General features: G+C 40.4%; 3 protein-coding genes across 6 annotated transcripts; 1 reads left to right on the top strand and 2 right to left on the bottom strand.

The window, feature by feature from the left end:
- Nucleotides 1–3,722: 3,722 nt before the first annotated feature.
- LOC121942684 lies at nucleotides 3,723–10,769 on the bottom strand. Of its 2 annotated transcripts, XM_042485962.1 has the most exons (8): nucleotides 10,592–10,767; nucleotides 9,370–9,704; nucleotides 9,019–9,129; nucleotides 7,222–7,344; nucleotides 6,387–6,753; nucleotides 6,206–6,265; nucleotides 5,662–6,080; nucleotides 3,723–5,535 (listed from the first exon to the last, which is right to left on the bottom strand). In XM_042485962.1, exons 2-8 carry the CDS (start codon nucleotides 9,700–9,702, stop codon nucleotides 3,955–3,957), a joined length of 2,994 nt encoding a protein of 997 aa, XP_042341896.1. In that variant the 5' UTR covers nucleotides 9,703–9,704; nucleotides 10,592–10,767; the 3' UTR covers nucleotides 3,723–3,954. The 2 variants fall into 2 exon arrangements, with proteins under 2 accessions (XP_042341896.1, XP_042341897.1); XM_042485963.1 differs by lacking the exon at nucleotides 6,206–6,265 and having other exon boundaries at nucleotides 10,592–10,769.
- A 1,467-nt stretch (nucleotides 10,770–12,236) lies between these two features.
- Nucleotides 12,237–16,481, bottom strand: LOC121942570. 3 transcript variants are annotated; one of them, XM_042485817.1, is made up of 9 exons: nucleotides 16,351–16,367; nucleotides 15,761–15,855; nucleotides 15,002–15,163; nucleotides 14,439–14,478; nucleotides 14,031–14,137; nucleotides 13,831–13,881; nucleotides 13,360–13,743; nucleotides 12,542–12,664; nucleotides 12,237–12,421 (listed from the first exon to the last, which is right to left on the bottom strand). In XM_042485817.1, exons 3-9 carry the CDS (start codon nucleotides 15,161–15,163, stop codon nucleotides 12,377–12,379), a joined length of 912 nt encoding a protein of 303 aa, XP_042341751.1. In that variant the 5' UTR covers nucleotides 15,761–15,855; nucleotides 16,351–16,367; the 3' UTR covers nucleotides 12,237–12,376. The 3 variants fall into 3 exon arrangements, with proteins under 3 accessions (XP_042341751.1, XP_042341750.1, XP_042341749.1); XM_042485816.1 differs by lacking the exons at nucleotides 15,761–15,855; nucleotides 16,351–16,367 and adding an exon at nucleotides 16,410–16,481; XM_042485815.1 differs by having other exon boundaries at nucleotides 15,761–16,369.
- Nucleotides 16,482–19,100: 2,619 nt separating this feature from the next.
- Nucleotides 19,101–21,375, top strand: LOC121942196 (heme oxygenase-like). Its single transcript, XM_042485336.1, has 6 exons — nucleotides 19,101–19,203; nucleotides 19,358–19,414; nucleotides 20,029–20,140; nucleotides 20,251–20,466; nucleotides 20,558–20,830; nucleotides 20,955–21,375. The coding sequence occupies exons 2-6, from the start codon at nucleotides 19,365–19,367 to the stop codon at nucleotides 21,144–21,146; spliced, it is 843 nt and encodes a 280-aa protein (XP_042341270.1). The 5' UTR covers nucleotides 19,101–19,203; nucleotides 19,358–19,364; the 3' UTR covers nucleotides 21,147–21,375.
- The last annotated feature ends 516 nt before the right edge of the window (nucleotides 21,376–21,891 follow it).

The raw sequence follows: 21,891 nt of genomic DNA, 5'->3' as shown, positions 1-21,891 counted from the left end.
TAGATGTTGTATGCATAAAAGCACTGGGTTAGGTTCAGTGTGAATGCTTTATTTTAATAATAACATGTAGATAAGTCATGGGACTATATGTTAGTAGATCAACACAACAACTTGTCAGCACACATTATACAGTATGGGCTGAATAGTCAAAGCCAAACTCCATGTTGTTTGTTTGTGCTGTTCACTAGAATGACAGATTAATCATGGCACTTTCATCAAGGGAGCCATAAACAACACCATTTTTAAAAATGAAAAATAAAAATAGTGAATGATGTGACATCCTGAGGATTTACTTTAGTAAAAATAGTAAAAGTAAAAGCATCAGTAACTATCTGCATCAAAATATACTTTTATACAAGTTAAAGTATTCATTATGCATCAAAATATACTTTTATACAAGTTAAAGTATTCATTATGCAGAGTGGCCCATTTAAGAGTAACATATTATATTACCAGATTAGAATTATTGAGGCATTCATGCGTGCATCACTAATGTTGCAGTTGATAAAGATGGAGCTAATACAAATTACTTAATCTATAATAATACATCATAATTTTTTACTCTATTTATTATTTTGTACTGATAATTTGAGCCTGCAAAAGTAACAAGTAGCTAATGCCAAATAAATGTAAGCAAAAGTACAATATTGACCTCCAAAGTCCAGCAGAGCCGAAGTTTAAAGGTCCACAAAATGGAAATAAAGTACTGCAAAATTGTAGTTAAGGGCAGCACTTAAAGAAATGTACTTAGTTACACTTCACAAATGCATGTTTTGATGTTTTTGTGCATGGTGTGTGTGTGCGTGTATGTGTGTGTGTGTGTGTGCATGTAATCAAGTGGCAGCAGATTTATATAACAGCAACAATCTATGTGTGCGGTTGTGTGAGGAAAGTCAGGGTGGATGTGGCATGCGGTTATAGATGGGGTTCAGCATGGTGTCAGGGGGTTGCATAAGTGAGAGGTTTGGGGGTAAAATACAGCTGTGCAGAGCTGCTGGTGTCTCTCTGCCTGCGTGCTCGGCTTCATCGAGTAGCCAGGAAACGCCTACAGTTAGTGCTGTCTCATTGACGGCCAACGAGTTTCCTGGAGGAGGGGAGGTAGCTGCATGTGTGTGTGTGTGTGTGTGTTTGATGGGTGATGGGTACATGTAGGGTGGCAACCACTGCATGGGAGACAGGGAGAAGGGAAAACCAAAAAAAAAAAGGGCCACCAGGATGCACTGGGAACCCCTTTACACTCGGTTTCAGAACCGCACAACAGGAAGAAGAGCTTTCACAACTCGGCTTTGACTGCCTCTGCCCGCTCTGCTGTGCCAGTCCCCCCACCCCATCCTTGCTTCATTGTGAAACCACAGAGAGGATTACAGAGGCAGGGGTCACATAGATTACAGTGGTAGCCTGCTGCAGAATTCTGCAGTTACACATAATTAGGTTTTTGCCAGTTTTATTTTTCAGCAAAATAAGTTGATTTATTAAATATATATAATTTGCAGGTTTATATAACTGCAGCACACTCTTACTGTTGGAGCCATTTTTAGTGTTGATCGCATATTATATTCTCTGCTGTTTTACTGTGGTGATGTGAACAATGTGACATATAAAGCAATATCAAATTAATATTCACAGCAATTATTTTTAGATCTTTTTTTATTAATCAACCTCTGTTTTGTTTGGTAAACATGTAAGAAATTTGGTGCAAAACGGGGAAACAGAGCAGTATTTGACCTCACTTGACAATGTTTCGGTAATTTTGTGTGAAGTAAGAATAAATCAGCCAAATGTATTGGACTGTTGTAATGTGCGAGTCAGAAAGCCCATTAATGTGGCAACGTTTCAAAGAAATTTAAAGAACAGGCCACAACATTCACAAAAGACCAGTCACACCTTTTTCCACAGCAAGACATTTGGCTTGTCATGGCAGGAAAAGCACAGGTATGATTGATAACACTATAACGACTTCCTTACATTTAGGTGAGCCGGTTCCAGGGTCCTGGTATTGTGCATGCTGGCTTACTGGGACACTTGATGGAAGTAAGCCATGGATAACTACCTTTGTATCACCTGGGCTTTTTCTGCTAATGATGTGTGCCATGAAAAAGGACTGTTAAGGTGTGTCCAGATTGGAGATTTGGCTGGATTTATTCATGCAGATTTGACAAACAAACAAAAGCGAATGCACTGATTATACAATGCTACAAGGATTTTTTTGTTTTTTGCAGAAGTTTTTGCGTTGCCCCGGCTCCCTTGTCAAAAAGCAGGACTTCTCTATTGGATTTTGCGTTATTTTTATTATTGATGCATCATTTTTTATGATTTGCAGTATTTTATATTAAAAATTGCAATGAGGCATGATATAGGTCAGAGAAAAAGAAACCTTGATAATATTGCTTGGGACTGCTGGGGTGTTAACCTTTTCTCCTCTTTTTGACACAGGAGGCCAAGCAGGGTGATGCTAGCCTGCCTGGGACTCAGAGATAATGTCCCTGTCTCCACCCCTCAGTTGTGCCTCTCTTGCTGCGCCCACATGCACCAGAAAATATCAGTAGCTCTAGTCCATCAGTCACGTACAGACTAAACCTGCACGTCCCATGTGAGGAGAGGACATGCTAGAAGGTTCTTGGTCCTCCTGCAGTTTTAGCATGCTGATAATGAGGATACAGCTTTTGAATGCAGAGGTTCAGCAAGTTGTGAGCTTTTGTAAATGCAAAAACCGTGAAAAAAAAAATAAAGGTCATGAAATTTTGTGGCATTGCAAAACTCAAACCAGAGACACCACACATTTATGCTTCCTTTTTTGTTTTAATTAAACACTAGCAGTAATTGTAGCACAGTATTAGTAGGAGAAAATAAGCAATCTAGAATGTACTACTTAAATTTAAGAAATGAACAGGAAATTACATTACATTATAGTTTCAAAATGTTTCATTTTCTTACAGAATTTGATACATCTTGCAAACAGTATTAAGGACAAACACCTAAATATTTGTCATTTGCACGAATAAAACAAAACAAAAAAATCTAGCCAAGTTTAGCTTTTGTTGTTTTTGTCAAAATCATATCTAGAACATATCACTTAGTGTGAGTGACATTCACCCTTTAAAAAAAAACAAAAATCGCACCCATCCTCATTCGTAAGCTGCTGCAAGGAAATTTAAGAGAACAGTGTGTAAGATTTAGGGGGATTTAGTGGCATCTAACGATGAGGATGGCAGTTTGCATCCAGCTGAAACTTCTCCCGATTCAAATTCCTTAAGTGTTCATTGTCCAGGCGGTTTTTAATCGGGAGCTGAATGTTCCACAGAGGTCTTTTCTTCTCAAAAGCAAACAGACCTGGTGATTGAAATTGGTAAAAACACAGAATAAAGCAGCTTCACCTTACAAATCAGTGTTTCTATGACACTGCTCATTGATGAGGGGCTGCTAATTATGATGGTCCACATGAAAACACGCCAGTCTTTGGTTTATTTATTCTGGGCTACTGTAAAAATATAGCAGTGCAAAATGGCACACTCCATAAACAAGGACCTGCAACCTGTATATAAACTGCTCATACTAAGGTAACGAAAACACAACCATTCTTATTTATAGGCAATTAGGCACTACAGTAAACATACAAATTGAAAAATATCTCACTTCTGCCAATATATACCGCTAAATCCTACACACCCGACCTTTGAAAAATGGAAAATGATTGAAGTTTGGATTAATCTCAAGTCATCTGTTTATGAAATAGTTAATATAATTTCACAGATCCTGTAACTTGCGGTCTATCAGTGTAGACAGAAAGAAAGACTTAATGAAAAGTGCATGTTTTAAATGTTGAGCATCTGTCAAAATAAAAATGAAGAACACATTAACTGCTGTTTTTGGATTGCACAATGTGATGGTGCTAATTGACAACTAAATGTTTGTACATGTGTTATACATTTTTATATACACAATCCATTCAGCCGTTCATTCAGTTTTCAGTACTTTCTCTCCTTGTTTTACCAGAGAGTCTATGCCATCGTTCACTGTTCTCTCCACATTTTTTGCAACTTCATCCGCCTTTTCGATCGTGTTTTTGTTGCTTAATTTTCGTCTGCCCACCTCAGTTACCGCAGACCCAGCAGCTGCCCCGAGAGCTCCGCCAAGTGCACCACCCAAAAACACGCCAAGCACCAGACCCAGCAATGCGCCCCCTATGACTACCTTGGGCACCTTTTTAGCAGTTGTCCCAATTTTCTCCCACACTGAGCTCTCAGCCACCTTTTTGGCCCCTGCTTTGGCCCCAGAGCCAATCTGCCCCCACACTGGACTCTGCGCCATCTTCTTTGCACCGGCACCAATTCCGGCTCCAAGTCGCACAGAGCTGTCAGCCATCAGTTTAGCTCCAGTTTTGGCCCCAGATCCTACTTTCCCCCACATAGGACTCTGCGCCAAATTTTTTGCCCCGGTTCCAAGCCCAGCTCCGACACGCATGGAGTTTTCAGCCACTATTTTGGCCCCTGAACCAACCTTTCCCCACACTGGACTAGCCCTTGCTGCCTTTGCTCCAGATCCCACCCATGCAGTACCATCCAATACTACCTTGGGACATCTATCTCCAACTAGTTTGGACACATGTCCGGCACCAGCTCCAACCTTACCCCACACAGCACTATCAGCCACCATCTTCTGGACATTTTTTGCTTGGCTGCCGACTGTCCCCCACATCGGACTGTCTTTCATCTTCTTTGCTCCCTCACCGACCAAAACAGAGCTGTCTGCCAACAGCTGGGGTAACATGTTTGCAGTGGACCCCATTTTCTCCATAATGGAACGAAGAAGTGAAGGGGACAAGGTGGAACGTGTAATAGGAGGAAGGCTTTCAATATTCATTGTTCTTACACTCATCTCTGCCTCATCCCTTGTTTTCTCAATCTCATCCTCTCTCACTTCCTCTTCTGTCTCAGCCACAGGCTGCATGTAGGGATAAAGCACCCGCCTTTCAGAGTTGAGCTGTCTAACATCTGCCAGTCTGTCTTGCTGTAGTTTTTTTCCCTTTCTCTCCCTTGCTATCTCCACCTGTCTCTGCCTCACTCTGTTCTCCGCCTCTTGAAAAGCAGGATGGGAGTAAAACTGTCCTCCGCTTTCCTTTACTGTCTGGTCCACCTTTTCTAGCAGCTCCGCCACATTCTTCCTTTCCCTCCAACCTCCTGCCATCTCCATCACATGGAACCTGTCCCCGCATTTCTCCACGAGCTTTAACAAATCCCCCCGCTGACCAGCGATGTATGCCTCCACACTGTTATTTCCTGTCTTCCCACTCTCCCTCAGTTTATCTGCGTATGTAAAGAGGAGTATAGTGTGGTTCTGAACCGCCTCTGGGCCAAAAACAGCATCAAGGGTCTTGAGAGCCTGCATCTCAGTCTTTGCAGGCTGATCTAAGGGGACGCAAATGAGAAAGGCGTGTGGGCCGGGACTGGATAAAGCAACGCAAGAGGAGATCTGAGCTCGCACCTCATCTGGAGTTTGCTCTGAATTGAACCAGTCTGGGGTGTCCACCACCGCCACCTGCAGGAGACAAAGGAGAAAGAGTTGTGACATCAGCATGATATGTTTGTTTGTGACAGAAAATAGTGTCAGATGAGTGGAAAGTTAAATAAAGACATGAAAGCAAATACCATCTTAATAACCTACCTGTCTTCCCTCAACCACTGTCTTCTTTTTCTCACACTCCTGAGTGATCGCTGTGAGGCTGTCCGGACATGATGCAAACACCTCTCTCCCCAGTATGCTGTTGCCAGCTGCGCTCTTCCCTGATCCAGATCGTCCGAGCAGCACCAGACGCAACTCCGGAGAGGATGAAGAAGAGGAGTAGGATGAGGGGAATGAGGTCGGAGTGGAGGATGAGGGGTTTGAGATGGGAGTAGAGGATGAGGGGTTTGAGTTGGGAGAGGAGGATGAGGGGTTTGAGTTGGGAGAGGAGGATGAGGGGAATGAGGTGGGAGAGGAAGCAAAGGTTGGTGAAGAGGAAGAAGAGGTGAAGACGGGCGAATAGGGAGAGGTCGGAGACGCCTCAGGGGATCTGTCTTCAAAGCTGTTCATTCTGTGGTGAACTGAAAACAGATGAAATTTGGAGTTTAATAAAAGAAATTTAAAAAATGGCAAATAATTTTAAAACACCTAACATCATATGAGTGCGCTTCTAAGTAATATGAGACAGTGAGGTCCTGTGACTCACAGGTAGTGACCACTTTCGGAGTCGATTTAAGCTCAGACATTTGTGAGAGTACAGCTCCATCTACAGAGGAAAAACAGTAAATGAGAGTCCTGTTTTGTACTCACATTTATTATCCACTCGTATTTTTTTTCCTGATAATGTGATGTAGAACAATATTGGGTACAAACATGCATACACTTACCTGCATTTAGTCTGAAACTGGGCGTCCTCTTCACCTGCCTGTCCTCATTCGACTCTGAATACCACTCTGTTGCTGGATTTGAATGAAGCCCGTTAGATCTTTGCCTCACACTTATACTTTCATCCATCTCATCCCTCTCCTCTCTCCCCCTCCTCTCCAAGGCGGTGCTGTAGTCCTCTCCTTCAACAAGACTCCTCCGTGTCTCTGTGTTTGGGATGTGCGTTGAAGCGAAAGTCTCTCTTTTCTCCTTTTGTGCTCTGTAGCTTTCCATAAGTTCTCTCTTTCTCTCTTTCACTCGTCTGTCCAGCTCTCTCTCCTGGACTGATTTCATATGGTATACCCCACTTCTCTGCACCAAATTGTCCACCTGTTACATAAATAAATAAACAGCACATTTAGGAAATGTCGCCCATACTCACATTTACAATTACAGAGCCACATTTCATAATGCCTGCAGTTTATCTCAATTGTGAAATCAGTTCTCATGTCAGCCGAGGTTAAAATGTAGTCAGTAATTATTAGTACCTGTCTTGACTAAGGCTGGGTGTGTGAGAGTGAAACAGGGCGTTGCTGGGAAAAACATGCACGCTCAGTAACATTCTCAGACGAAAACAAAACAAAGCTCTACCACGTGCAGTGTGCAAGAAAATTTCACTTTCTGAACACTTTAAAGTGCTTCACAAAAATCACAAAATCTACTGTACCATTTCAAGGGTTTTTAAGCAGCCCCACTGACTAAATTGTGAAATAACCACCATAATCAGTATAAAAACAGTGAAGCTGCTTAAAATTCACATTGCAAAATGTCTGTGCGCTCTCCACGCTGACGTCTCACCTTCTCCAGCAGCTCGCGGACCTGCTCCCTGTCATGTCGCTGACGATTATTGAGGACATGGTACCTCCCTCCACAGCGCTCAATCATCTGCCTCAGGCCTGGGTGTTCTTTCTGCAGGTATTCCTGTATAAAACAAATTTAAAACTTGTAAGATGTTGCCTCTAACTTGCTCATAAACAGCAGCTGATCAGTCAAGTTCCCATTTTTCGAAGTAAACATTAGATGGTTCACTTTAACTTGTTAAAAAATTAAATACAAAAGCTCAAATTGTCTTGCAGCGTTTTGATGTGTGGACAAGACTATACAATACACAGGGCTCAACAGTAACATTTGCCAGGTTGCCGCTTGCAGCCATTTTTAGACAGCTCATAGCAACAACCCTGGCATCCTGTATTCACGCAGTATATTCCACTATATATGTGGTCATAAGCCTTCTCCAAGTCCTCAAAACATATGTAGATTGGATGGGCAAACTACCACAACCCCTCCAACAGCCTTGCAAATCTAAAAAGCTGGTCCACTCTTTCATGGTCAAGACAGAATCCACATTTCTCCTCTTGAATACGAGGTGCAACGATCACAGTATTTCAGCACCCTGAGATAAACTTTCTCAGAGAGGCTGAGTAGTGTGAGACCCCGATCACTGGAGCACATCCTCTGGTCCCCCTTTTTTTAAAATGGGAACCACCCCCCTGGCTTGCTACTCCACAGGCACCGTACCTCCACATGATGCTATTGTGGCATGTCCGCCAAGACAGCCCAACAATGTCCAGAGCCTTCAGCATCTCACAGCACGTCTTGCCGCAGAGGAGTATTTTGACAAACTTTGTAAACTCCTTCGGGGACATAAATGAGGCTTCCGTCGAGTCTTCGGACTATGCCTCCTTCATTAAGGACATGTTGACTTGATTCAGGAGTTCCTCAAAGTGTTCTTATCATAGTTCGAAGACATCCCCAGTTGGGGTCAGCAGTTCTCATCCTCTGCTGAACACAGCCTGAGACACTTCCAGCTTTCCCTTCCTGCGGTGTCTGACGGTTTGGTGGAACTCCCTTGAGGCCAACTGAAAGTCTTTCTCAATAGCTTCCAAGAACTCCTACCCCACCTGGGTTTTTTACTTTGGCGACCACCACAGCAGTGGCCCTTCTGGCTAACCAATACCCGTCCGGAGTTTTAGGAGGCCCTTGGCCCAACCTAGCTCCTTCTTCAGCCTGACAGCCCCACAACAAGCACGACAACCTTTGGACCACAACTACTGGCAGCCACCAACGCAGTGGAGGCTTTGAACATGGACCACTTGGATTCCGTGTCCCTGACCTCACCCAGATCCCCAAGAAATGCTTCTAAAAGTAGATGCAAATAGGGGCCTCAGCTAGTCATTTTCAGTTCTTCCTCATTACACGCTTGGATTCACCAGGTCTTTCCTGCAGCCTCCCCATCTGTCTGATCTAATTCATCACCAGGTGCTAGTCAGTTGACAGCACTATTCCTCTCTTCACCCATGTGTCTGAGACATCCGGTCGCAGATCTGATGATACAACCACCAAGTCGATCATCGATTTTTGGCCTAAGGTGATCTGTTACCAAGTACACTTATGAACCAGCCTATGTTTGAACAGGGTATTTGTTATGGACAATCCATGACTAGCACAGAAGCCCAATAGTGTCTACATTTTGGCAACCTAAAGTCAATTCCTGAATGCCAGCCTAGCAACTACTTTTAAAAGTTAGTGTTGAGCCCTTAATACATTATAAAAATTAAGAAAACTTGAAATTTATCTAGTGTAAAACTCTAATACCTCTAAGGTTCTTCCCATCAAGTAGTCACCACAGGTCAGCAGGACCAGGGTGTGATCCAATGCCTCCTCACCAAACACCTCCTCCAGCTCTGCAGGCACACGACACTCCATCTAAAAACACCATGGAAGGAAAAAGTGAAAAACAATTAATATATTTGGACTTTCAGTGTCAACTGTGATTAATAATAAAGACTCTAAAAATACCACCATTGTACTAATGTTGTATATTGTGTAACAGAAGAATGTAAATCAAAATAATATTTTTGACTTGAAACAACCAAAGGGAGTAAAGAAGAAATAAAGCCAAAAGCAAAACCACAGGTGGAACAGCAAACTCAGACTATAACTAACCTCTGTGAATTGACCAACAGGCACCAGCAGCAAAATGGCATGCGGGCCTTGTGCTAACAGTGTCATCGCTCGCTCCGTCTCCCTCCTGACACTGTCCTCCATCTTGCCACCACTCCAGTACCATCTTGGTGCCTCCACCACAGTCAAACTCCTGCCATCAGAGATGCCCTGTCGCAGCTGACAGCTCCTGGAGGCACTGGGAGAGACGGGGGACAGTTGTTCCAGGATGGTGTCCGCTGAAGACGTCTTTCCACAGCCAATGTTTCCCAAAAGAAGAAGTCTCAGCTCTTGGAGTGAGGACCCATAGTAGCCTCCTCTCAAGTTTTCACTCATTGCTGTAAAAAAGGAAGAAGAGGGAGTCAATTATGTTACCAGGATGTAATTCAGTGCCAAATATGTACTGTTGAGTAGGAAGCTACACCCACCAAGCTAAAGCAAAAGCATGTTGTGAGAATCTGTGTTTATACGTGTTGACTTTTTGAAGATGAAACCACATGCAAATGAAACTGGAAAAACAGAACTGGACAGGTTTGGGTGTAAGTTTTATCATCTAATCTAACATCATGACTTACAAAGACAAACAGAAAGCTGTGATGACTTTGTCGTGTTTTATCTGTGATATGTGTACAATTATTGTAGTTTGTGAGCAATCCTTAAACACAGACAGATTATTTTGTTTCCTTTTAGCATCATGTTTCTCTTTACATATTCACTCTATCCTCTCACCTGTTGTGCATGAGTTCACAAGAACTAAAATAATTGAAAATAGTTTGCTAACTACATCGCTTTTCACTTAGTGTGCATGAAACGCCACACCTTGCCAGTCCTGTCCAACTACATTCTGGCTGGACTTTTCTTTGTAGACTGATATGTAAATATGTCCCAAACACATTCATTTATGTTGAACACAATCAAAAGGACTAAACATAACAGCATTTTAAGTTCACTTTGAAACAAAAAACAGTGCAGTATTTCGTAAAGTGTGCACACATTTAACATGAAAGTGAAATTAAAACTTGGCGTTAAACTAATGCTGAAGGTAAAGAGTCAAACGAGACAGACTAGTTGTTCTGTCTATTCAAAGCTCACATTACACTGACAAACATTTATATGACCTCTAATAATCTGCATCACTTCGGTTAAACTCCCAGTTTAATATTAGATGAGTAATACTTCATTTGGTAAACAGATGTATTAATCAAACAATAACAAACATACTTACTCAATCCTTTGAGGACTTTTCAGCAGTGTTCATGTATCGTCTCCTCTGTTTGTTCAGCAGTCACTGAATTATGGCTCTCCTCCAGTCAGCTTCAGTACATGTTGACTCCCAATCAACGACTAAAATGTGACTACGCAGGTAGGATCTGCAGTCTCAGGGAGGCACCCGTCTCACCACTCCCAATTTTGAACGAATGCACACATGAACACACTCATAAGTATATTTCTTCCGTGCACAACAGGTTTCTTTGTCTGCAGGCTGTTAAGCATTCCACGATGGGGCGGAGGAGGTATATGTTGAGGCACATGTGAATCATTCTAACTTTAATCTAACACACCCATGAAGTGTCAAAAATCAATGTTGACCTAAAATAAGCTGTCCTTTGGGGTTTAGAACAAAGGTAACCAAGGCTGATGACTGGTAAAATATACCTGTAAATATTTTGTAATGCTGCTCGTTGTCAGCACTGAGGGCATGTCACAGAACGATACAGCAAGATGAAGATGCAAGGTCAGAGCTAATGATGAGGAACTTCACCCTGCTTTTGTAATGAGTCACACTGATGTGCATTCACAGAATAGTTGCTTGCTGTTTCATCCTACATAGCCTATAAAAATCCTTGCAGCCTCAAGTTTCAATTCTTTAAAGGTGATGTTTGTATTATTTTTTTTTTTAGAAAATCAAATAAAAGGTAATGAATTGCTGCACCAATTAGAGACAGTCAGTAGACCTCATTATAAAAGTGTCTTACAATAACTTTTCATAAGTAATTACCTAAAGGTCTAGTGTGCTGGATTTTGAGGCAACTAGCAGTGATGTTGCAGATTGCAACCACCAGAAACTTCTCCCATATTCCAAGCATGTGAAATAACTAAGATGGCAGGCGCAAAAACATGTATGGTCCAATCTAAAACCGGCGTTTGGTTTGTTCGGCTACTGTAGAAACACCGTGGTGGGCTCTGTGTAAGAAGACACGCTCCATATATAGTAACAACAAAAACACAACAATTCTTAGCTGAGGTGTATAACACACAAATGAAACATGAAAATTGTATTCCATTACTTAACCTGAATTCTACACGCAGGACCTTTAGGTGCCAACCTGTGGTCAATTAAAAATTTGTAAAACTTAAAATCAAAATTACCCTCTAAGCATATATTTAGCCTGACGTGAGTTGATTGGTTACGTTGCAGTGATGCAGGTTTGGATGCACATAACCCATAAATTGTGAGCAAAATTTGAAAAGATTAGTTATGTAATAGAGGCTTCTGAGACCCCTGGTCATATACAGTCACATTTATATTCAGAGTTGCCAAAGCTTCTGTTATTTTCCTTAAAATTAACTTAATTTGTATTTATTCCATGTTGTATATTTGGGAATAGGTCTAAAAACATGTAGGAGACAAATCTAAGAATATGTAGGAGACCATGTGATAAATCTATGCGATGCCTGATAAGCTCCGCTGTGAAGCAGAATAATAGACACTTTTAATGTACCCAGTGATAGACAGAAGGTATCTGGACATTTAAAAAAAAGTTACATAATTCTGTCTTTGCTTGCGTCTTTTAATTTAACACTTAATAAAAGAAAAAAAACAGATATTTTAAAGTAAATTTACATATTTGTGATAAAATAAATATATTTTTATAATGCAAACAAATATTCTTTTAACAAAATGGATTGTGGAGTTGTTTTACAGGTGTACTCTGTCCTACAGTGTCTTTCAGAATGTTAGAGGGTGCTGAAAGCTGCAGTGTGCTGCGAGTGTGGTCTTCATCTTCCCTCACAACCCAGGCATCACATAAGCAATGTTTTCCAGAGTGGAGGCCTTAGCAAAGAATAATAGAAACAGGTGTTTCCTCCTTTTCACTCATCAGCATGTATATGTATTTAAACAGCGTGTGAAGCATGAGGTGAGTACGCACTGCTAAGTGTTTGCATATCTCACCAGTGTGTGTTGATTGCAGCTCCTCAGCTCTGGTATCTGTGTCGTGAGGCAGATTAAAGGCCCCAGGGCGCACAGCAGAGAGTCCAAGAGCAGAGACAGGCTACTCGACACGCTCACCATTTTCTGTCACAAAAAAAAGCAATTATCATCACTTTATGTTTTCTCCAGGCGACATGAACCCTGCACTTCTTGATCCTGTAATAGTGGACAAACAAGGGAAACACATTTGTGTCATAAGTTGAATTCTAGGACAGCAACATCTCACAGCTTTCAAAATGCCTTTTGACCTTTTCTATAACAAAAGAAATTAACTGTTTTCAAAAACGTATAAGAGAGAACAACTATGAATGTATTTACCTCCTTCAGAAATAAACAGACTGCAGTTTCCTAATTTTGCTCCTTACGCTTAAATGTCACCTGAGCCACAAAACCCAACACAAACATCTACAGGGACTGTTCACAATATAAACTTATGTAATTTCATCTTGGTCTGGCACTTTTGTTTGCACTGTATGTAGATCAAATTTGATCTAAAACACACCTGGCAGACCGATGCAAAAGCAAATGAACAGTAATAACTGTTTTATTCTTTTGACATGAATAAATTAAAACAACAGGTATCTTTTGGAACGCTTTACTTATTAAAATGAGTTTAATGTTTTGGAACATTTTTCAGCTCAATCCCCTCACATTTTCTACACAAAATATTGTGTCAATGTAATACAGTCTGGTTAGCTCTTGATAACTGAAAAGTGAGCTGTATTCACTAATCTCCACAGTATTTGTATTTGTTCTTAAATAAGACACTATCTACTCACACTTGTCTCCTGAAGATGATGTCCAATCAGGGACAAGGACTCCCCTAGCAGGTGTAAGTGAGCTGCAGCACTGACAGGATCCTGGCCACAGCAGCCAGGACTCCTGGATGTGGATCTGAGAGCGTCCCAGGCTGAACTAGTGGGACTGCACATAGAACTAATGGGACTACTGGTGTCAGTCATGGGGCTGGGCATCATGGGGTTAACTACAGAGCTCACTGCAGAAGCAATGGCCGTCGCTGAAGTTGGAACAGGTATGAACGGACAAGACTTTTGGGTGACTGGAGTGACAGGAGGGGTGATGGTCCTGGTTTCAGGACAGTCTGCCATGTTGTGCTGGTTATCTAAATACACCCAGTACTCTGACATGGAGCTTGGGCTCGTCTGGGAGAAACAGAAAGGTAGAAAAACAACAATGAGTAGAAGTGAAAGCAGAAATAAACTTTGAAGAACATATAGGATAACAGTCACCTGATCAATGCTGCCCTCTGCTGTACAACATGAATGCAACAAGTTGATGTCCTGGAGGAGAGCGTTTACACATTACTCATGAGTTAGAATGAAAGGGATGAGATCACAGGCACTTCAAATGAGCTTTTATAATCTAAAACAGCAACAAATAAACTCAACCTGACAGAGTAAATTATGTGTAATCTCATCTGTTCTCTCACCTCTTCTCCTTTTTCTTCCCATCTGTCTCGTGGCACACAGACTGGATATTCAGGGAGGACGCTAGAGGACTCGAGTCCATAAAGCTCAGGCTCAACTCCACTATCACCTGCAATATGTCATGTAGATATGTATTAACATTGTACAATGGTCACATGATTAATCATGGCGTTAATAGCTGAAATTTGCTCAGCATCAGGTTCAGCCTGTGGCTCATTTCATATTATTGATCTGACCATAAAATCCAAAGTACCAAAAACAGACCACTATTCGTTTTTTGGCATCCATGATACAAACAAATAATGAAATAACAAATTGTTTTTTAATTTACTGATTTTGGATTTCAAATTGAATATCAAAAGAACAAATAATATATGGTGAATACACACTGTTAGCTTTAAAGCACTTACCACAGTTTTTCTTTTTTTTGTTGATCGAGCCCTCTGGTTCCTATAAAAAGTGATGAATAAGCACGGGGAGTTAGAATGAACCACAACATAAAAACATAATCATTTTGAAACATGTACTACACTGCAAGGCATTTACACCTAATTCCAGGTATCTACATTAAATCAATCATATCATGTGTTTATTTATTTATTACTTTCATTATTACTGAATTACAAGAGCTGTCATTTTCACTGGGTTTTATGGAGCGTTTTAATGGTACAGTGTGTACCAAATGTGTTTACACACAAAGCCATAAACTGGAAAAAGGCTGCAACACAGTGCCACAAAGCAGGACAGTTCAGGGTTCAAGTATCTGCAGTTATGCATACACCTGACACTGCAGCAGAGCGTAGCTCAACACTGATGCCAGCACAACATACAAACATATGCAAAAGGACTGTATCGAAACATATCACATGCATTATTTGTCACACGTCTAATCACAGGTGATGATACTCTGCTGCAGATAATTTGAAATGCTTAATTTCTCAAATGTTCCTCTAACAACCACTAACTTCCATACCAGCACAGCCCCAGGGCCCACATTGTAAAGCTTCTTGGTGTTGCAGTCTTCAGAAGCCAAATTTGGTTCTTCCAGCTTCTCGACATCCATCATCAGGTCTTTGTAGGATCTTGTCTTCTCTCTCTGGCTGCATGCAATCACTGGTCCTGCTTCAACATCCATCTGCACAGTCAGGAATGAGAGGGACCGCAGCAGTATTAATGAAGGGGAGTGTAATTACGTTACCAAGCCTCCACGTTCCCCGGCTCAGTATCATCTTAGCCTACTAATTTATATTCTTTAAAACCTATACCCTCTAATTTGGAGGCAAAACATTCTACTTGACTTTAAACATTGACATTTCCATAGTGGCTGAATCGATTTTTTGATTCAAACTGAATTCCAGCTATGATCGCAAGGAAGGATGAAGTGTTAACACAGAAGTAATTCAGTTATAGTATGAATTAATATTGTGGTATCCATATGTCAAAATCAGTATATAGGAACTGTGCAATTTCGACACTTTTGTACTCTACCATTCAGCCTATCTATTAAGTATATCTTGCTTTTACTTTTTATTCTTTACAATAATTACTCAGGTGCAATATCAGTATATGCTAACCTGTGCAATACCTCAAACATTCATAAAATGTCAAATCAGCCAATCAGCCTGTTCATTTGTATTTGCTTTTTTGCCATTTCCTTATTATATTGCTCTTTTATTTTCCTGTTTATTGATGATAGCAAAGAAATGATGGAAAATGACTATTATATACTTACTTTATCCTATTTTACTTTGTCGTCAAGATTAATGCCAGACCAAAAACAAGGCTTCATATGCTCCGTTAGGTCAGACTGTGTGAAGCTGCTATAAGCTGCAAAGTAAATGAATTATTAACACTGAGCTTTATTTTCAGGTGTTTTTTTAACGCTAGCTTGTGTTAATGTTTGCTACAACACAGGTGTCATGTGGTACCAAACAAACAAACACTGGCGGCCAAAGGTTTAGCCTGCCCAGCTACATGGGCTCTTTAATGAAATGGGTCTGCTTCAACCCAAATATTAGCCAAAGCTCTCCGACGGGTCGAGTCAGCTTTTATCTACAAGTGAAAACAACCTGACTGTGCTGTGAGCTAAAGTCAGGCTGTAACCGTGAACTAGCTACGTGTCGCCATAAAACAAGTTTAAAGTCTATCGTCGAGGTGTCCAGGTTAGCTTACATCGACAGACGCCAAAGTTTGTGCTAAAAGCTAACGTTAACGCCCGTGATATATCCGGTTTGTCGCGTGAACAGCGGGCTAACATGTCGCCTCTAATAAACACCGTGAATGTGGGCCATGTCTTTCGCCTAAAGGCTCTGATAAAGTCACGGTCTCAGCCTCATGTCGGTCACAGGGCTGAACCGAGTGAAGAAAAGCTGCTGACTCACGTTTAGTAGACAAACTTCCCCCGTCTCCCTGCTGACTCATGTTAAGACTGGAGCGAGTGAAGTTACGTAACTGATTTAATAGATGACCAATTAGTTTGTCTTCCTGCAGCTAATCAAGAGGAGGCACGTTTATCTGCAGCTCTGAGATTTATTTTCTATTACATAATGTTCTCACTTCGAAAATATGTTTTATATCTCTAGACTTATTTTTGTTACATAAAATTATCCTCTCGAAAAATGTTTTTACATTTGTAGTTTGAGAAGAATTATTCTTCGTTAATTTATTATTATTTTGTTTTTACAATGTATTTTAATACTTCAGCAGGGATAATTCATTCATAAATAATTAATTTATGTGAAATAAAATGTCTTTCCTTAATAGGCATCATTACATTTTATGGCATGTATGGCAAGTATGCGTTTACCCCTGTCCATATACTTTTACATGCTACTTTTGTGATTTGAACTATTTCCATTTAAGGGAAATCTTAATGCTAAAGTATCTGGTGATACTTTTGTAATGTTAGATCCAAAAACACAATATGTAGCCAGAGTACTTGACAGTTAATTTAGCCTGTTTCCCACAGAAAGTGGACTCAACTACACTAAATAGGCTACTTTAAAACTTGTTTTTAATTTGACAAGCATTTTCTTATGCTGGATTTTATTCTGTATTTTGTAAGTGATGTGCTTTTTTAATGTTCTTTTAGGTAACGTCTGTTTTATGTTATGATTTTTTTTCTCTTCTTCTTGTACAACTTTATATTATCATGTCATCGTGCTGTATATTTGTTAAGACCTGCCTAGGGACAGCAGATGCCAATTACTTTAAGTTATAATCTGCTACGGTGCATAAAATGGTAACATTTATGTTTTAAACCGTGCATGGTCCCTTTTAAATAAAATAAATAACATAAAAATGTATCTTTGACTGTTCTGTAAATACAATAGGCCCAGTCTCTGTCCTCTTTGCATGTTCCTCACTGTACATTGAGTTGTTACAAATAATTTGGTAGCAATAGTTAAATTGAAACAAATAATGTGCATGTTATAAATCAGTTTAATTTGTGGCATGAAATCATACAAGACACAATGCCAGTGAAATGGAAGCTTAATTCTAGCCCAGAGATCACAAATTTGCCTCAGACGCCTTCACTATGTATTTAACATATGACACCTCCTATCCTTGGACCCCATTTTCAGTATTTATTCCAATATTCTGCTAGCAGCAACTTTCCAGTTTCAACATGACATGTTCCTAATTTGGGCCTTACATAAACAAACTTGAAAGAACATGCACAGCGCTCTGATCTCAACCCCATCCAACAACTTTGGTAAAAATTTGGGGAACACCCACTGTGAGACAGGCCTTATTAATATATTGTACCATTGCCTGACTACACTGATAGCATTTTGGTTGGTTGGTAGAAAAATCCCTGCAGCCAGATCCCAAAAGTGGATGAGATGGTCAACATCACATGCAATCTGCAGGCATCCACATACTTTTGGCCATATGGTGTTAGTTCTTTCAGCAGTATTACAGCATTTTGTATCATTTACATAAGTTTTGCTGTTGTTATGATCTGTATTTTACTGTTGCCCTTACCTGCCCAGGGACTACAAATGGAAATTAGCTACTCAAATCTGGTACAAAGCATCTTTTCTCTTCTGAGACTAATGTTATTCTGTACATTGTCCCTGATTCAAATAAACATAATAATAATGATGATGATGATGATGATGATGATGATGATAATAATAATAATAATAATAATAATAATAATAATAAGAAGAAGAAGAAGAAGAAGAAGAAGAAGAAGAAGAAAGTAATCACAAATTCATAAACAGTGTGTCACAGTCTTCAAATAATATGAATCAAACCATGTTGATCTGTTTTCAAAAAGGAAATGATGAACACATGCACAGATTACTATAATTAAGAAAAGCCTGAACTGCTGGCTTTATTTGTTATATGGCAATCACATACATACTATTGAAAAAGTAATATAAATTCAAATTGTTGGCTTAAATTGTCATCAATCTACAGTGTAACTTAAATGCCAATTGTTTTTTAAAATGGAGAAAATCAAAAAAAGCATTATGTTTTAATATCCTTTATAGCCTACATCTGGTTGATGTCACACTATCTGCACTACTTCCTCAGAACTACTTCTTGTTTTGCTGACAGTTTTTTCTTTTCATGTGAACATTGACAGACTTATCAGTGAACATGTAACATGATAAAACCAGTTCATGTTTCTGATGAACTGGTAAGTGCTGGTGTTATTGTCTTGATACAGTCATGAGATCTCACTAACATTAGTCACTGTTTCAACACTTCCTCTCATTGGTTTCAGAAACGCACACAGTCATGTTTAGAGTCAGCTCCTCCTCTCCTCTAATCCAATTTTGAAACTCTGCAGCTGCACTGTCATGTTTAGCACTCAGCCCTCCCTCTGGTATTCCAGGGCGTTAAGAAAACTTCCTTACTCATGCTAAGTCCCATAGTCCCTCCCCCAGGAATTTTCCCAGTGGTTCTCAAAATTGCTGCATCATGTTAACTCTCAGACCTTCCTACTCCGTTTTGCTGAAGTTGCCAGATCATGTTTAGCTGCGGTTTTGTGACGCCAAGTTCCTGTTTTCATACAGCTGCTGGAGGGAGGAGACAGAGGAGGACCGTATATAAGGAGGAGAATACTGGAGGCACACAGAGCACAAACTGTACAGCACTTCTACAGAGAAAACTGTGATTTACTGTCAACACTACCGGACCTACAGCACTTCATCCTAACTGGTGAGTAAAACATTATTTCTACATTGCTGTTTTTGTCATACTTTGAAATTTATGATGCTTTAAACCACGTAACTACTTACATAACGTTGGTGATCATGTTGGAAGATGGACTGCAAAAGCACTTTTCTGACATTTAATTTATTTTTTTTTTCAGTGCCAAAATGGAGACAGAGAAGAAGACTCAGACAGCAGCAGAGCAGATGACTGACATGTAAGAATGAGCTGCTGTGATTTATTGTATATCTAAAACCATCCTGCATTCACATTTCACGCTCCTAGATTACTTTGTTCTTACCGCAAGTTTCTTTTAAAATTAAACGGAATACTGAAAATAACATCAAGTAACTGCAGGTCATGCAGATTTTTATGTCCTTAAAACATGCTTTAAGTTAACTGATTGTTTTTTCTCTGGCTTGATAGATATAATTGTGTATAATCTGCATAACACTGGAAGTTAACAGAGCAATTTTACCTTAAGGGAAGTATAAATAAAGTGAATAGAACTGGTCCAAGTACAGAATCTTGTGGATCTCCGTGACTAACTTAAGCATGAATAAGGGATTCGTACAAAAAACAGTTAACAGATGCTCATTTCGGATGATCTCATCTGCATTAGTGCCACGGTATCCAAAAGTAGGTTTCTGTTGCAATATGCAGTCACTTTGTTTGCAACTGCAGAATCATCAGCTGCACGTTGCCTACATTAGATTAACACTTACAGGTGCAGCCACACAGTGTATATCTTCTACTTTGGAGTGCCATATTTGCTCTTTATGTTTATCCCGTGCCTTCCTCTCTTACCTTTAACCCATCTTCTTTTTGCAGGGATCTGTCAGAGCAAATCAAAAAGGTGACAAAGGAGAGTCACGTAAGAGCAGAAAACACAGAGCTGATGCTGAGCTTCCAGAGGGGACGAGTCACCCTGCCCCAGTACAAGGTAGCGTTTTAATTCCATTTTTAAGGCATGATTTCACTTTTGTTCATACCTTTTTGTATGGTAGCTATCCCATCCACTTGTCTGACACCACCTCTCCTCCTCCTCTTCAGCTCCTCCTGTGCTCGCTGTATGACATCTACCAGGCCTTGGAGGAAGCGATGGACAGGAACTCCGCCCACCCTGCTGTGGCACCCATTTACTTCCCGGCTGAACTGGCCAGACTGGAGGCCATCGAGAAAGACCTGGAGTACTTCTACGGCGAAGACTGGAGAGAGAAGATTGTTGTCCCCGCAGCCACTAAAAGATACAGCCACAGACTCAGACAAGTAAGTTCAGTTTATCATATATAGTGTCACACAAAATCATTTTTCTGCAGTTTGATCCTGAAATAACACTTTCTACTCTTGTTTATTTCAGATTGGTAAAGAAAACCCAGAATTCCTGGTTGCCCACGCTTACACTCGGTACCTTGGTGACTTGTCTGGAGGTCAGGTCCTGGGTAGAATTACCCAGAAGTCCCTGGGGCTGAAGGGCAGCGAGGGTCTTTCGTTCTTTGCCTTCCCCGGCGTGTCAAGCCCAAACCTGTTCAAACAGCTGTATCGCAGCCGCATGAACAGCGTGGAGCTGACGGAGGAGGAGAGGAACGGCGTGCTGGAGGAGGCTGTCAGAGCATTTGAGTTAAACATTCAGGTACGGAGCGATGATGGTTGGGAAGAGAAAGAAACAATAAAACCGATGTGTCACTGTGAATTTATAAAATACATTTTTTATTAAACTAGAAGCAGCTGACTGACGTCTTGTCTTTGTTTTACAGGTCTTCGAGGATTTGCAGAAGATGCTACTGAGCGTCACTGAAAACAAGCTGCAGACCTCCTCAACACACTCCACAACAGTAAAAACACCCAGTTTCCCCGAAGCCATCATCAGAAGTACACCTCTGCTCAGGATGGTGCTGGGACTTTTTGTGGTTTTGGCTACAGTCAGTGTGGGAGTCTACGGTTTTTAGTACTATGCAGTATACTATGTATATGTCTGTTGCTATCATTGTGAAGATTATTCTGATTAAAGTCTTGTGAGATTTTAAATGCCTGTAAATAACAAAGTACTGTAAAATATTTTTGCAATTTAACTGTGAACCACATTTACAGCATTTCCATGAAGTTGAGTGTGATGATTTTTTAAGTCTATTTTCTGTATAACACTGTTATCCAGTGTGCATTTAAATGTGCAATACATCCATTTTTAATACTGTAAATATGTTACTTTTTTAATAAAATCTTTTGTTGAAATGAAATGACCTCTTCCTGTTCCTTCATGTGCAGCTTTGTGAAGGATTCATTAGTGCTTTGTTTGGCACAGCTGATGCATATTTTCTTGTAATAGGAATAACACTGCTGATGTTCAGAGTCCAGCTGGGATTGAATGTTTTGGCCCCTGACCACAAGCCAGCTGTTCATTTGGCCCTTTAGTAGAGCCTGGTAAAACACTGGGAAACATTTTTCCATATGATTGCACAATAATAACCACAACTACACATCGTCAGCTTTGAGGGGACAGATCACCCAAAAATCAAATATACATAGTTTTCCTTTACCTGTGCAACTATTTACCAGTCTAGATTGATCTGGTTTGAGATGCAGTGCGCCTTTTCTCTAATATAACTGAACGATTTCTGGAAAGACATTGCTGTTTTTTTTTTTTTTAATTTCGGCAATTTGAGCGCCACAAGCTGAGTGCCATCTAGCTCCATT

Source organism: Plectropomus leopardus, chromosome 4 (assembly GCF_008729295.1).
Source record: "Plectropomus leopardus isolate mb chromosome 4, YSFRI_Pleo_2.0, whole genome shotgun sequence".
Lineage (NCBI taxonomy): Eukaryota > Metazoa > Chordata > Actinopteri > Perciformes > Serranidae > Plectropomus > Plectropomus leopardus.
Note: the sequence above shows the minus strand (reverse complement) of the source record. Positions and strands in the feature narration are given on the sequence as shown.